The sequence below is a fragment of the Mustela nivalis genome (genome assembly GCF_964662115.1).
Source record: "Mustela nivalis genome assembly, chromosome: 12".
NCBI lineage: Eukaryota > Metazoa > Chordata > Mammalia > Carnivora > Mustelidae > Mustela > Mustela nivalis.
Window position 1 is genome coordinate 98,933,719 of NC_139031.1, and position 15,045 is coordinate 98,948,763.

Here is a 15,045-nt window from a genome sequence, read left to right on the forward strand (position 1 = left end):
AAACCTTGGATACTTTCAGATCAATGAATCTATATTATAAAATTCCTCTATAAGAGTGTGGCATTTTCTCCTACTTTTCATGTGAAAACAACAAAACAAAACATTAAAACACAATTTCTGAACTGACTAAAACCACTTATACATTTTGCCTATTTTTTCATAAACTTCTCAAGCTAAAATATGACAGTATGGAATTTTATTATTATTAAAAATGGACTTGCAGATTCTGTGAACAAATTCAATAATACTGGTTTGGTTCTTCATAAGCTTGTTAAAAGAAAAAATTAACATCATTAGGTGAGTATAAAGCTAATTGATAAATCACTAACGGAAAGATTTTGTTTGGCCCACTTTCATGAAGGCTCTTCATGTTCTGTATAAGTCAAAAAAATGTCAGTATATCTTTACATGTGTTTACAAAAGCCACTAAAGATGCAGCACACTGCAAACAGCACAGTGGCTGGCTAAAAGAAAATGGATTTTTTTTTTTAAACAAATACAGCAACTATATTAAGTGTATTTATTTGGAATGTAATGTAAAGTGGCTTTCAAAAAAATCTAAATGTTACCTAAATGTTCTGGTTTTAAAACTGGACAAATCTTATCAAGTATAAAAATGTGTCACTCAATAGTGGACATTTTTCTAACCTCCCTTCTATTTTTGTCAGAGAGAGGTTTAAAAAAATGTGCCTAAACTTGTGTTTTTCCTCTTCCAAGAGGAAAGGAACTTACCTGCGGCTTCACATAGTGGTCATGGGTTTTCACAGAAAACCCTGCCATGGTGGTAGCATTTCCTCCTCTTCCTCCTATAGCTCGATTAGAAACGCTGGTTTCCAAGAAACTGTAAATGCGGCCGATTTAGTGAGAAACTACAACCTGCCGGTTGGAACTGCCTAATCAGCTTCAGCTGATGCTGTATGAAGGTCGCGGGGCTCTGACACCTGCAGGCAGGGGGTGGTTACAGACCGTGGGGCAGAGTCCTGTACAGTACACCGCACACACTTTATAACACAACACGTGGTTAGGTGCTGCCACCAGCTCATGACCCTGACATTTAAGAATTCATGCAGAGGAGAGCATCGAGTGAGCCCCAAAGAGCAACTGTGAAGGGACTGGTCGGGCGACAGACCAGTTATATTCCCAAGTCTCCTGACGCCCTGAGCCTAATAAAAGATAAATAAGGACACAACTCAGACTTTGTGTGAGAAAGATGTTTAGTTGCTTTAAGTTATACGGCATACACTTTTACATTTCCACTTTTTCATAGGAATTTATTACTTACTATGGGGCCTACTTCCAACTGAAGTGTTGATCCTAATCAAATTAAATTCTACTGAGTATATTCATGTAAGTTCTGGGAATGGCTTCTTCCCTGATGACAAAGTATCCAATGTTTTTCATGAACAAAGTATCCAGGTTTTTCATGAACAAAATAAAGTTTATAAATATTTTGTTTTTTTATAACATTTCTTAGTACAGTCAGAGGGCACAGAAGTAGAGGCTCAATGGCTAGGATGAATATGCTTCATCTCTACCCTCTCGGGGGTTTTATTAACAAAAACAATGTAATAGCATCTTTTCACTGACCAAAGCAACCCCATGTTGATCAGAACACACTGACACTTGCAAGTGACAAGCACATGAGAAGGCGGCACGGGTGCCATCTCCTTAAAGACAGTAGACAAGTAACCTGTGGTGGGGGACTGCAAAGTCAGCACTGGTTTACATTACAGGATTACTTAACCTTGACCTTAAAACCAGAATAGTCTGAGGTGAAAAATCATCACCACTCCTATATTATGGCACTGAAGAAAAAAAAAAATGAGCCAGGGCTTTTTCACTGATAAGTTATAAGCATTAGGCAAAAGCAAAGACAATAGAAGTCAAATCAAGTCTATAAAGCAGTAATAAAATATAAAAATATTATCAAACTCTAGTGGATGTTATTCTAAATTTGGAAGATACATAATTAAAAAGCTTACTCCCCCCTCCAAAAAATCCAAAGTGAAAAAGTCAATTTTAGCAAAGATATCTATATCTATCTATATCTATATATATTCACATATATATGCAGATATAGATGCACACGAATAATGCTAAATAGATTTACAAAGATGTTAATTTGGCACTTTTACTTGGATTTTTAAAGAAAGGAAATACAGATATCATTGCATAGCAAATTCTCATTCTGGAGAAACAAGATTTAGAAACAAAAGGTTCAAACATCTCCCTTCTTAAAAAAATAACATGGACACAGATAACTTTACCCGTTAAAACTCCTGGTTGGCAGCTTTATAAATCTGTCTTGATATAACTAACTCCACAAGTTTGACAAAGTTATTTTAGTTTCTATCAGCGATACCTGGTTTATCCACTTTCAGTACATGTACCATGTGGCCAGAAGTCCATAAATAATAATAATGTTTTCAATGCAGAAATCTTTTTTAAAGTTTTAAAGGGAAGTATTGCTCAGTAGATAAATTCTCCTGGAATTTCTTGTAGCAAAGGTTCCTCAAACTTAAATCGTTTGGAAATGGCCTTTTGCTCCATTTTCTCTTTTTCAGACTGTCTGCATTGTCCTAAAGTATATGAAGTAAATACAATTAACTCTTCTGTTGCACCTAATTCCTCGGTTTCCGGCTTCTGAGTATCTGAATTAATTTCAGGCACAGCATCACCTTCTTGGAGTGCATTTGCTGCTTCTAATGCCCCTTTCACTTTGAAAGAAGGATCGTGAACACTGCTCTCCGTCAACCACCGATGCTTTAGACATTCTTCGGCTGTGGCTCGATCTCTGTAAAATGAAACACATTTCACACTTAAGACAGTTTAAAACCTCAATTAGAGGGGCACCTGGCAGTTCAGTTAAGCCTCTGCCTTCGGCTCAGGTCCGTGATCTCAGGGTCCTGGAATCGAGCCCCGCATCGTGCTCCCCACTCATCAGGGAGTCTGCTTCTCCCTCTCCCTCTGCCCTCAACTCGTTTTTTTTCAAATAAATAATCTTTAAAAAAAAATAAATAAAACTTCAATTATAAATTAGAGCATACCGGGAGGGCCCCGGCTTGTTCAATCGGTAGAGCAAGTGACTCCTGATCTCAGGGTTGAGTATGCACTCCATACTGGGTATAGAGATTACTCAAAAAATAAAATCTTAAAAATACATAAATCAGAGCATAAGGTGTATTTATTGTATTATATATGGGGAGGTATGAAGAGCTGACAAGAATCTTACTGTGATTCCTGAGTAAGACTGGGAGTTTTGGCATCTGTGCAAATGCCACTCCCACAGTGTTGGAAAACACTTGAAGGAAGAGATCTCTGAAAAGCCCTTTTGGAAGACCAGACAGACAGACAATAGCTGTTTCACTGAGATGCAGCTCATGTTTTTCTAAGAAACTTCATTTTTGACATATTCTTTCAACAAATACAAATAAGCTCAAGGTTTCATCTAGTTTAATGTCTTCATTGTCCTGCCTCCCATTTGGTGTTTCAGGTTAGCCTGCTTTTGTTGAGAGCAGATCACTCAAAAATGGACAAAGATCAATATTCACTAATACTTACTCAGGTTTCTTAACTAAAAGTGTCTTGATGAAGTCAATAGCAGACTCAGACACGACATCAAATTCTTCCTCAGAATAACTTAAACTCATTTGAGAGATGTTTAGGAATGTTTCTTGTTTATTGTCACCTAAGAAAGGTGAGATTCCTGTGAGCATGACATACGTTAACACTCCAATGCTCCTAAAGCAGAATGAAAATGCAAGAAAAATTAATATCCTACTCATTTCTTGAAACCAATTTGATCAAGTTTTCAGAAATAACTCTTACCACATATCCGTCGCCATGCTGATAGGATCGTAACTAAGAATTTCAGGAGCTAGTATCAGAAACAAGAAAACATTTAGCTGTGTGAAAAAAAATTCCCAATTTGCACTTTGAAATAAAAATTTTTTTTAAAATACTCATCAAAAACTCTAAGACACCACCAAAATTTGTGCTAACATGAAATAGCATTATATAAATTAACATGAATTACTGTAAAGCCTAACTAGATGTAATTAACTTATTTTCCCACCAGTACCCTCCATTGTTTGGTCTTAATATTTTTAAAATACCCGAAAGCATGAGTACTGTAACAGGAACTGACAACTCTGACACCTTTCTCCTCCCATACCCACGATAATCGAGCGTCCTGACAGATGACTGCTTTAAAATCTTAATGCCATCCGCGGTGCTGCTTCCCCATGGCCCGCACCCTAGACCACGGCACTTTCCCCTGACCTGCCTGATCTCTTCTCCATGCTGTGGCCGGAGGGGGTTTTAAGATGTCCACCCACTGACAAAAAGTCAATCAACATGGTTAAAGAAAAAACTGGGCATTCTCAGATGACATGCACCACACACACAGACAACAAAGTTGCCTCTGTAGAGTCCTGGAAAACAGCATGCTTTGATAACATTTAACTAAACTGTCCCAGCAAGCAATACAAAAGGCATTCTCAAATGTGCAAGGACTTAAGAGAAATTTATGAAAATCCTCCTTGAAAGGCAAACTCACTCACTGATACAATCCAGTCAACCACAAGATGAGTTTTTTTTTCAAAAGTGGGAAGAACTCAAGACAGGCAATCAAGTATTGAATCCATTTATAAACAGATCAAAAACTAACAACTGTGGTAATTACAATTTTAACAAGTGGGGGGTGAAGATATCTAATCCTAGGAAAAAAACGAAACACTCAAGTCACATACTCATCACTGGTAGGGGATGGGGGCACACACACCCCCCAATATTAGGAAGAAAAGGTTGGGAGAAAATGTTAGGTAGGGTATATTTCCTCAACTTCACCTTCTGATGCTGAGTCGTGAAACAGAGGTTATGAATATTATTTTAAAGTTTTAAAAGAAACTATTGGGAAATGCACAGCATCCAAACTACTGGAGGGGAAAAGGAGACCAAAGAAGCTGCTGGGAGGAGGGAGCAGGAAATAGTAGCTTCCTTTCTCATGTTAATGATAAGCTGAACACGGATGTAAGAGTTGATAGAGCCAATCCGATGGGTAGTGTTAGGGTAGCCCCATTTTAGGGACAGAGGCATGGGGGGTCTAAAGAGATTTCAGGACCGAGGTCACGTGTACAGCCCCCTGCCCAGACAGGATTCTGTAAAGAGAACAAGCTGGGAGGCTTACACTCACCTTGAAATTGCAGGAAGGAAAGAGAGGAGAAGCCCCCTTGTTTTTCTCTATTACATAGTTCTGAATTATTTTTAGTCTTCTTAGATTGGGAATTACTTTTATAATAAAGATAGTTCTGGTTTTTTGGAGGGGGAAAAAAAAGTTCTTGGTAGAAAACTGAGAATGTACCCAAAGAACAGAAAGCATAAAACAAAACATAAGAGAACTCCCTTCAGGGCAGTAACCACCACAAGGTTCTCCTCTCACAGCCCTGCGTTCCTCGTTTGCTCTAGTCTGCAAGGCTTTCGACCGGCTGAGGGATCTGGGCTGCTGCTTCCCAAGAGGAGGCCCGCGAAGCCCCATCCTTAAACCTTCCTGAGTGGTCAGGACGCACACTGGAATTTAAGTGTTCTAGCCCACAAAGAACACATCAACATTCTGAAGGTTGTCTGCCAGTGATACCTTTCATTACCTAATTAAGGATGTTTCAAATCGTAGGACTTTAACTTTAAAGCATTGGGTTATATATTTTGCATTATCATTGCCCAACAGCTTTGTTTTCCTCAACCCTATCTGTCCTCTGGAATTGATGCTTCTTGTAAACTAAGTCCCACTACCCTCGGCTTCTCTCCGGAAAGAGGCCTCGGCTGCCCAGGCCCTCTAGAAATGCAGCCAGCCTGTCCCCTTCACAACTCCAACCTCCGCCTTCTCCCCTGCCCCTGGCTGCTGTCATCGGACACAAAATCACCCCCTGACCCGCCTGCCACCACCCTGGACAGCGTCTGCACTCCTGTCTGCCCCAGGCAGCTTGGCATCCAGCTTCTGCACCTATAGGTCTAGAGCGCCGCGGGCCACAGCCGCCCCTCGGCCCTAGTAATGATGGAGAACTGTTCCACCTCTGAAATTGTAAATATTGTAAACTCTTGGTCACCACCTTGACACTCTTTCACTGCCCTTGCTCTGCTTCCGGGTATCTTTTTTAACCTCATTCAGGCCATAGCTCCCTTTGCATCCTGTAGTTCTGCCAGTCTGTCCAAAAAGTCAGAATTCACTTATTTTTTAACAAAACTGAAAAGCCACGGTTCATCCCTTCAGCTGCTCTTGTACCTTCAAGGCTTAACACTTGTTTCTTTCTGCCAGAAGCTCGACCCTGCATTAATCCAACAACAACGAAATGCCACATGCCAACTGTTTCACAGGGCTTGCAATTACCCAACAGTGTTTGTTATGAACTTAAAGTTCTTTAAAGGTCCTTACTTGTTAAACATCCTCCTACCTTCAGGTAACCTGGTATCCTATACTTTGTTAAGAGAATCCTTTTTGATTCCTTTTAGAAGCAAGCCCTTAAATTCTCTTGATTCCCTTCAGGAAAGCAATCATCAGTTTGGTAACTTACTGTTTAATGTTTACCATTTTTAAATCTTTACACAAAAGAAGGACTCTGATGGTAGAATTTTAATATAGCAGATGGCCTGCCCCACTGTTAACCACGCTGCATGTGAGCTCCCTAACGAAGACGATGCCTGACCCCAAATGCAGAACATAATCCCCTCTCAGGAGTACTTACCCACATATTCAGGAGTACCCATAATTTCTCGGAGCTCTTCACTGTTCTTCATTATTCTTGAAAGACCAAAATCAACTATCTTAATGTCACCCAGTGGTGATGCACTTGTCAGCAGAATATTCTGAGGCTAAAAAATACAGAAAGAGCAAGTAGCCCATAAAGCCTACACAGCTCGCTGGTGAAACCGAGATCGACAAAAAAAAAACAACAACAAAAAACAAAAAAAACCAGAAGCAGTCATTCACGAAATACTCCTACAATATATTTACAATACATAAGGCAACAGGCCTCATACAATCTCTTCCCCTTATACTGGCTCCCGCTCAGCACATAAATGTGCATCTACCCCATCTTTTTTTTTTTTTTTTTTTAAAGATTTTATTTACTTATTTGACACAGAGAGAGAGATCCCAAATAGGCAGAGAGGCAGGCAGAGAGAAAGGAGGAAGCAGGCTCCCTGCCGAGCAGAGAGCCCGATGCAGGGCTGGATCCAAAGGCAGAGGCCTTAATCTACTGAGCCACCCAGGTGCCCCTCATCTACCCCATCTTAAAAACAAAACCAAGCCACTCATAAATATCCTATAAAACTCTCCATTTCTTTCTAGCCAACGCACTCACTCCGGGCTACTCCCTCAAAGCTCAGCTAGAAAGCACGGCTGTGTACACTTGCTGTCACTTCTCAGTGCACTGAGTCTGGATTTTGCCCCCTCTCCTAGGTCTAGCTGTTCTTACTAAGATCGCAAAATCTTAAATAATCAAAGACAACCCCTCCCCCCAGATCGAATAAATATCTTTCAAGGCACCATTGTGGCTGTATGATTTGGCCTGCCAACCACCCTTTTACACACTCTTGGATGTTTTCCTCCTTAATCTCTCACCATTTTCTAAAGATTTCTTCCTTGTTCTCTCCTTTTAAATACTGGTGTTGCCCCAGATCCCTCATTGGCTGGCCCTCCACTATGTCATCTACTACTGAAGCTTCAACCACCACTTACAGGCTGGTGACCTCTATCCTAAGTCCTTCTCTGACTCATAGATCCAATTAAAATCAGATCTTTTCATTTGGCTGAAATGGGCCACACCTTCAACTCCCACTACTAAGCAAGGCCATCAATCCAGTAAACAGCTCAGGCAAGAGTTCTTCCTTCAGCCTCATCAACCCCATGCCTCTCCTCCCCCTCCTCCTTTTTTTTTTTTTTTAAGATTTTATTTATTTGACACACAGAGAGAGATCACAAATAGGCAGAGAGGCAGGCAGAGAGAGAAGGAAGCAGGCTCCCCGCCGAGCAGGGAGCCCAATGTGGGACTCAATCCCAGGACCCTGAGATCATGACCTGAGCTGAAGGCAGAGGCTTTAACCCACTGAGCCACCCAGGCGCCCCATGCCTCTCCTTATCTACACCCAGTGTCATTGCCTGGGTCAGGCACTGGGGATATCAACCTAAAGTGCTCTGTCTCCTTCATTTTCAACCATGTCTCACACCTAGTGAAGTCATGGATAGTACCATGTCCCAAATCTCAAAATCCCCAACTGCTTCAAGTTTGGGCTTTCATTATTTCTCACCTGGACCACTACCCTCCTGCCTCTAGTTTTCCCCACCTTCAACCCATCCTTCACTGAACAATAAATATTCTTGCCATAAAGTAAGTCTGATCATGATACTGGTTGCTAGTCCTCACCCACGAACACATTCTCAGAGGGAATGTATTTGACAATGGGCAACAGAGCTACCCAAGGCCAAGGCCACAGAATCAATAAGGTTCATATTCCTGGAGTCTTTTTTTTTTTTTTAACCCAAATAACCTCAGATACTTTTACATAAAAAGTCAAACATATATACTATAAAATAAAATTCACTTCAATTTTTAAAATAAAATGATTTTTTAAAAAGGTTTTATTTATTTATCCGATATAGATGACAAGTAGGCAGAGAGACAGGCAGAGAGAGAAGGAAGCAGGCTCCCTCCTGAGCAGAGAGCCCGATGCGGGGCTCCGTCCCAGGACCCTGGGATCATGACCTGGGCCGAAGGCAGAGGCTTAACCACTGAGCCACGCAGGCGCCCCAAAATAAAATGACTTTTGAAAGAAAAGTTTATGTTGCTTCAGAAAAGGGCTGCACTTCCTGTCTTCTGCCATTAAGAATATTTCCAAAGAGAAACTGAGAACCATACGTACCAATAAAGTATAAATACCTCACTACAGCACCCCAAGTGTTTCATGATCTGGCTTCTGCCTCCTCTTCATGATTCATCTCCTGCCACCCTCCCGCAGGCAATCTGTGTTCCAAATCCAACAAGCTGTAATCCCTAAACAAGACGTGCACACCCCCATCTCATGCCCTTGCCTTCTGTGCTCCCTTTGCTCAGGAAGCCCTCTCCCCTTCTCTGCTTGCAAATTTAGTTCCATCACTCACTCCATGCGTGGCGGGTCTCAGCAAGGCACCAGTGCCTCAAGAAAGCCAACTCTGACGCCCCCTCGGGCCCTCCAGGGAGGGCTCGATGCCCGCCCCCCTCTACTCCACAACACCTTGTACATGACAGATGTATGCCCCTGCTCGGTTTGTTGTATTTTCCTCTCCCCTCTGTCACACTGTGATTCTCCGGAGGTTTGTAATGAACGGTAACATCTCCCTTCCTTCCATGCGTATGCAGCCACTCCATCTGACTTGTCTCCTTCTTCCTCTCCCGTAGGTCACTACAATCCAATGACCTAATCCCACGCTTTCTGAACATCGCTGACATCGCTGCCGCTCCTTCCTTGTTTACAGACTCTTTTACTCTTGGCTTCCACAGGAAAGCACTATCCTGCTTTTCCTCCTCTCTGGCTGCTGCTTCTGTCTCCTTTGTTGGCTCATCGTCCTTTAACTGGCCCATTCAATGGGTTTCTCACAGCCTGGTCTTGAGGCTCCCCGCTCGTACACTCCCCGCTCTCACCTGACACAGTGCATCTGTACCCAGGGCCTAAGCATAGCCTAGACATTATGAGTCACAGATTTTTATCTCTGGCTCAGACCACTTCAACCAACTGCTCACCTACTCTCTCCCCTTTGATGTCTCACAGCTACCTCAAATTCAGCATGCTCAAACCAGACTATTTTCCCTCCCAAATCAGATTCCTCATATGCCAGTGACTGTCACCTCAGGGAATGCCACTCTCACCTAGCAAGGTAGAAGAAAACACTAAGAATCACCTTGGCCATTCCTCTCTCCCCACTTTCTCCTCATTTAGCTGACGTTTCACTACACCCTATGGAGTTTAAGTCATAAATTTAAGCATTTCTAGACTTTATTTCTCTCCAACTACAGAACACTCATTCAAGGTACCATCAAGTTTTTGCTCAATTGCAACAGCCTCTGAACACTTTGCTAGGGTCTATTTTGCCCAGCCTTCTGTAGACATAAGGATCTTTTGCTCCACGCAAACCTGATCTGTCACCCCCTGCCTAAACCTGTCAGTAGCTTCCCGCTAGCCATAATCTCCAAACTCCTTAACGTGCATGCAAACCCCTGCTAGTCCGAGCTCCTCCCAGGCTCTCCAGACTCATCAGTAACCTGTTCCCCTTGGCTCGGCGACAGTGGAGACTGTCTCAGCAGACACTGTCCAGTGTATCCTACTTGCTATGCTCGCGCTCACAACAATATCTTTGTGTACTTTTTCTCCATTCTTCTGTGCATCATGTCAGCTTGCTGAGAAGACCTCTAGGATGCAGCAAAGAGATTCTAACAACGTTCAACAAGCAAGAACATATGAAACAGGAAGTTGAGGTCTAGGTGGTTCCTCTCTTGTAAAGGGGTTACTATCTACCCAACCATTCCTCCTGCCCTTCTCTATTAGGAAAATGCTTATAGATTGACCCAAGTCTGGATTCAGGGGCAGAGAAGGAAGAATCCCCGGCTCCAGGAGTCATGCAGTGGGCTGGCACCCAGGGGCACACATTAGCTGCTGCTTGAATGAAAGGAAGAGACAGAACTATACAAAAGAACCTAACAGGTGTCCACTTTGTGTCAGGAATGGAGGCACTGCAAATACCAGTGATCCCAAGTCTCCAGTGACAGTTCCCCATCAGAAGAAAAATCACAGGGAAGCACCCAGCAGGCTCGACCAGCTCTGCTGTGCGTTTCAAGTGCGCTCGTGGACAAAGCGCTCAGGCCATCCATCGGTGAGAATAATTCAGCCTTGGAGAACTGTACAGGAGAGAAGTGAGCAGACCTTGGAGGAGAAAAAGGATACTGTCGCTTATTCAAAAAATTTTTATTGACGGCCTACTGGGAAAACAGAAAATAAGACCTAAATCCCATGTTCTTTTGGAGGCTTACATTCCAATGGAGACAAAGAAGCAAGAGTAAATAGTTAACACCTTGGGTGCTTTTAAGCACTCAGGAGAACTCAGCAGGGAAATGGATGGGAGTGTCTGCGGGGTGTGTCTGTTGCGCATGAATGTGCTGGTTCCGGGTAGTCAGGCAAGGTTTCTCTGAGAAAGCAGTAGTGAGCTATGAAGGAGCCAGTCCCGGCACAGTACTCAGGGGCCTGGTGTTGGCAGGGGGCATTCCGGGAGAAGAAAGACCCCGCCAGACGCAAGGACAAGCTACCAGTGGAGGAACCACAAACCGGAGAACAGCGCAAAGGCGGAAGGGACGAGTGTGGTGGCAAGCAAAGCCTAGTGAGCAGATGGGGGCGGAGGAACAGGAATCAGGCTTTGTGAGGCCTTCTGCAAGAACTGGTCGAAGACAGACTAGAGGGGAGGACAAGAGGACATCCCAGGGAAAGAAAAGGCCACACGCCGAAGCATATACAGGTGAGCTAATCTACAGCGTGATGCGTGCAAGGGATTCTCAAATACAAGAATATGTCTTGGAAGAATGTGCCTCTACCCTGTTTTTGCAGTCCTAAAAGGGAGACAGAGACAGAGTGAGGAAGATATGATGAAGCACAGAATAAAACAAAACAAAACAAAACAAAACAAAAATAGAAGAAACTTTACACATTCTAGTAACCAAATCCACAGCCCATTGGGACCGACGCTGTGGAGGAACAAGGTGCTTAGATCATTCACTGATTAATACAGCCAAGGTCAGCAAGAGAGGACAACTGGTTCCATTCTGATTCTCAGATCCAGAAGGAGAGGTGCCTGCAAAAACACCACAGACTGCTGGCAGTTCAGTCTGGAAAGAGTCCAGGGCTGAGGATATGGCTCCGGAGGACAAGGACACAGTGGCAAGACTAACACCATGGAAGTAAATGAGAGGAAGAGAAAACGGCAAGAAAAAAAGTGGCCAAGATGAGTTTGGGCCAATAACTATATCAAATGGAAAGCAACAAGAGTGACAAGCACGTTCAGAAATAGCAGTCTGAGGGCGCCTGGCGGGGAGGGGGGCTCAGTTGGTTGCACAAACTGCCTTCAGCTCAGGTCATGATCCAGAGGTCCTGGGATCAAGTCCGAAATTGGGCTCCCTGCTCAGCCGGGAGTCTGCTTCTCCCTCTTCCCCTCCCCTGCTTAGGTCCACCCCCCACACCATCAAATAAATAAAATCTTTTAAAAAAAGAAGAAGAAGAGAAAGAAAGAGAAAAAAGAAAAGAAATAGCAGTCTGAGAAGTGAGGCTAGGAACCCAGGCACCATGTTGTAGTAAGAAAATCAGGAAGGTGAGTTCTCTTTGACACGAGAAAGAGTGAGGACCAAGAAAAGGCCACTGAATATAGCAAATAAACAACCTCTGAAAGACTTTTGAAGAAGTAATTTTTAGTAAAACCCTGGAAGAAAAACCCAGATTATAGGAGGTTGAAAAATAAGCCGAAAGGCTAAGTGATCTTTATATTACAGGTCATTCTGGCTTAATTATCTGTGGCTGTCCTCTGAACCAGTGCTGTCCTAAGGGAAGGTAATACAAGTCACAGAATGTAACTTAAAATCTTCTATGGAGATATTATAAAAGGTAAAATGAAACAGGTGAAAATAATTTTAATATTTCTTTAATTTAATATATTTAAAATGTTATCCCTTCAACAGGTAATAATATAAAATTTTTGAGCTATTTTACTTTATTTCCCCCCCATACTAAGTCCTTGAAATCTGGCAAAAAGTTCATACTTGGAGCACATCTCTGCTCTCAAGTGCTTGACAGCCACAAATGGCCAGTGTTACTGGATTGAACAGTGTAGCTATAAACGCCTTTAATTAAAAATAAAAAATCCAAATGATACCCCAATAAATGTTCAGAGAATTCTTAACATCTCTTGTATAATGTCCTAATCTATTACCACTACACAATTACAGAATAGCAGTTCATCTTGAAAACTTATTCATAAAAACTAAGACTTTCTGTCTATAGTGAAAACAACTGGCTCAGTGTAATCTGTCATTTTGTACAAAAGATTGTTTTCTGAATCAAAAAAAGTTTTGGCTATAGTAAAAACTTAAAACAGAAAGACAAAAACCACGAATTGCTGTCACTACAGAAGTCTGGACTATAGAGGCAAGCTAACTGTTCTAAATTAATCCAAACCAGATAAAGCATCCCTCCTGTCACATACACAAAAGGACAGAAAATGTGCAACTGATCACTGTTAGAATCAGTTTCTCTCTCTCTCTTTTTTTTTTTTTTTAAAGATTTTATTTATTTATTTGACAGATAGAGATCAGAAGTCAGAGAGGCAGGCAGGGACAGAGGATGAAGAAGGCTCCCCGCTGAGCAGAGAGCCTGACTTAGGGCTGGATCCCAGGACCCTGAGACCACGACCCGAGCTGAAGGCAGAGGCTTTAACCCACTGAGACACCCAGGTGCCCCAAGTTTCTCTTTTTAATCATAAAACAACAAGAGGTTTTGGCAAACCACCTTCATTAAGTTGGAAACAAACTCCATTAAAAAGCTATTTTCTCTTTGTTAATTAGTTTCTAGCTATTTCTTCAGGGAAAAAACTAGGATTATGAGTCCCAAGACTTCTCAAGGCAATTTTTATATTATTACACTAATGAAATACTCCAGTAAAATAAAATGTCATTATTCAAGCAAATTAGATAAGAGAAGTTGCCTCTGTTACATATATTCATCATTGAACATGTTTTGCCCTTTCCAGTACATAAAAAATTCCAAGAGAAATATTGCGAAGTGGAAATCTTTACCATATCGTAAGGGCCATCTGTGATTACTAAAACATGCACAGTCTGTAAATGTTCTAAGAACATTAATACCATTTTTTCCTTTAAAATAGCTTAAATGTTTGTCCCTTAAATTTTATTTATACTTTACATTCCCTGGGAAATGCTTTCTTTGGTAATCATGTAAAAATTAGTTGGAGTGGTGGTAATGAAGTGAATTCTAAATTAATGTGATCAGATTATTAAAACGTTACTGTATTTGAAATCTAGGCCCAGTCACATGCATCCATCATCTACCAAAGTGAGAGACATTAAACGGTTGACAGAGGGATTGCTAGGAAAAAACACGTTTTACAATCAGAGCTCTTTCAGGGAATTTCAGTTAATGCTTACTATGTAGTTTCTGCCAACTGCCCTGGTTTGACCACAGATACATTTCAGAAACAGACCTTACTCTTCTAAATAAAACCTAAGTACAGTTACAGGACTATAATCTGCCCATCTGTGATGGCAAAATATACCCACTTCCAGGAAGTGAGACAGCTGTGCTGCAAACAAAGAGAAGTACATTAGCATTTACAGCTCAGCCAGACCTTCCTTCTAGAGAGTCCAATTCGTGTTAACAAGTGGTGGCTCATGGCACCTAACTCTATTTAAGACGCATGAATCCCAGGTGGTAAAAGAAAACAAGAAGGTCGCTGGAGAAGCAATGACAATGGAAGAAACAGGAAACACACAAGCTGTCCTCAAACAGACAAAGGCAGTCAGGAGATCTTTGGATTATCTTATTTCTCTGCTTCACAGTGGGGGGGGGGGGATATTTTATTTATCTTGGTATTGTCATCTTCTCCTATATATAGCTCATTTAACAGTTACTGAATCATCACCCAGGAATAAGAGCACTATAAAGTTGAGATTGACTTGCTTAATTAGCCTTAAGTTACCATGAACAAAATTTTGAGAACATTTTAATCAGGCAATGAAAATTCAAGCTTTTTATTTATTAACACCCAGTCATAGTACAGAAAGAAGTAAATACTAGTGTCTGAATCAGTTTGGGAGACTGTTTAAAAATGTCACCCCTGGGTGCCCGGGTTGGCTAACTTAGTTAAGCAACTGCCTTCGGCTCAGGTCATGATCCTGGAGTTCCAGGATCAAGTCCCGCCCACATCAGGGTTCCCTGCTCAGCGGGGAGTCTGCTTCTCCCTCT

The 15,045-nt window shown here is 41.9% G+C and overlaps 1 protein-coding gene across 1 annotated transcript in view; it reads right to left on the reverse strand.

The window, feature by feature from the left end:
• Positions 1–1,196: 1,196 nt before the first annotated feature.
• STK17A (serine/threonine kinase 17a) overlaps positions 1,197–15,045 on the reverse strand; it is a 40,489-nt gene continuing 26,640 nt past the window's right edge. Inside the window, exons 4-7 of the mRNA XM_082691736.1 lie at positions 6,741–6,867; positions 3,829–3,877; positions 3,562–3,741; positions 1,197–2,794 (exon numbers count right to left, since the gene is read on the reverse strand). Of these exons, the coding sequence (XP_082547862.1) occupies positions 2,470–2,794; positions 3,562–3,741; positions 3,829–3,877; positions 6,741–6,867 (681 nt within the window). The 3' untranslated portion in view covers positions 1,197–2,469. The remainder of the gene's footprint in view (positions 2,795–3,561; positions 3,742–3,828; positions 3,878–6,740; positions 6,868–15,045) is intronic.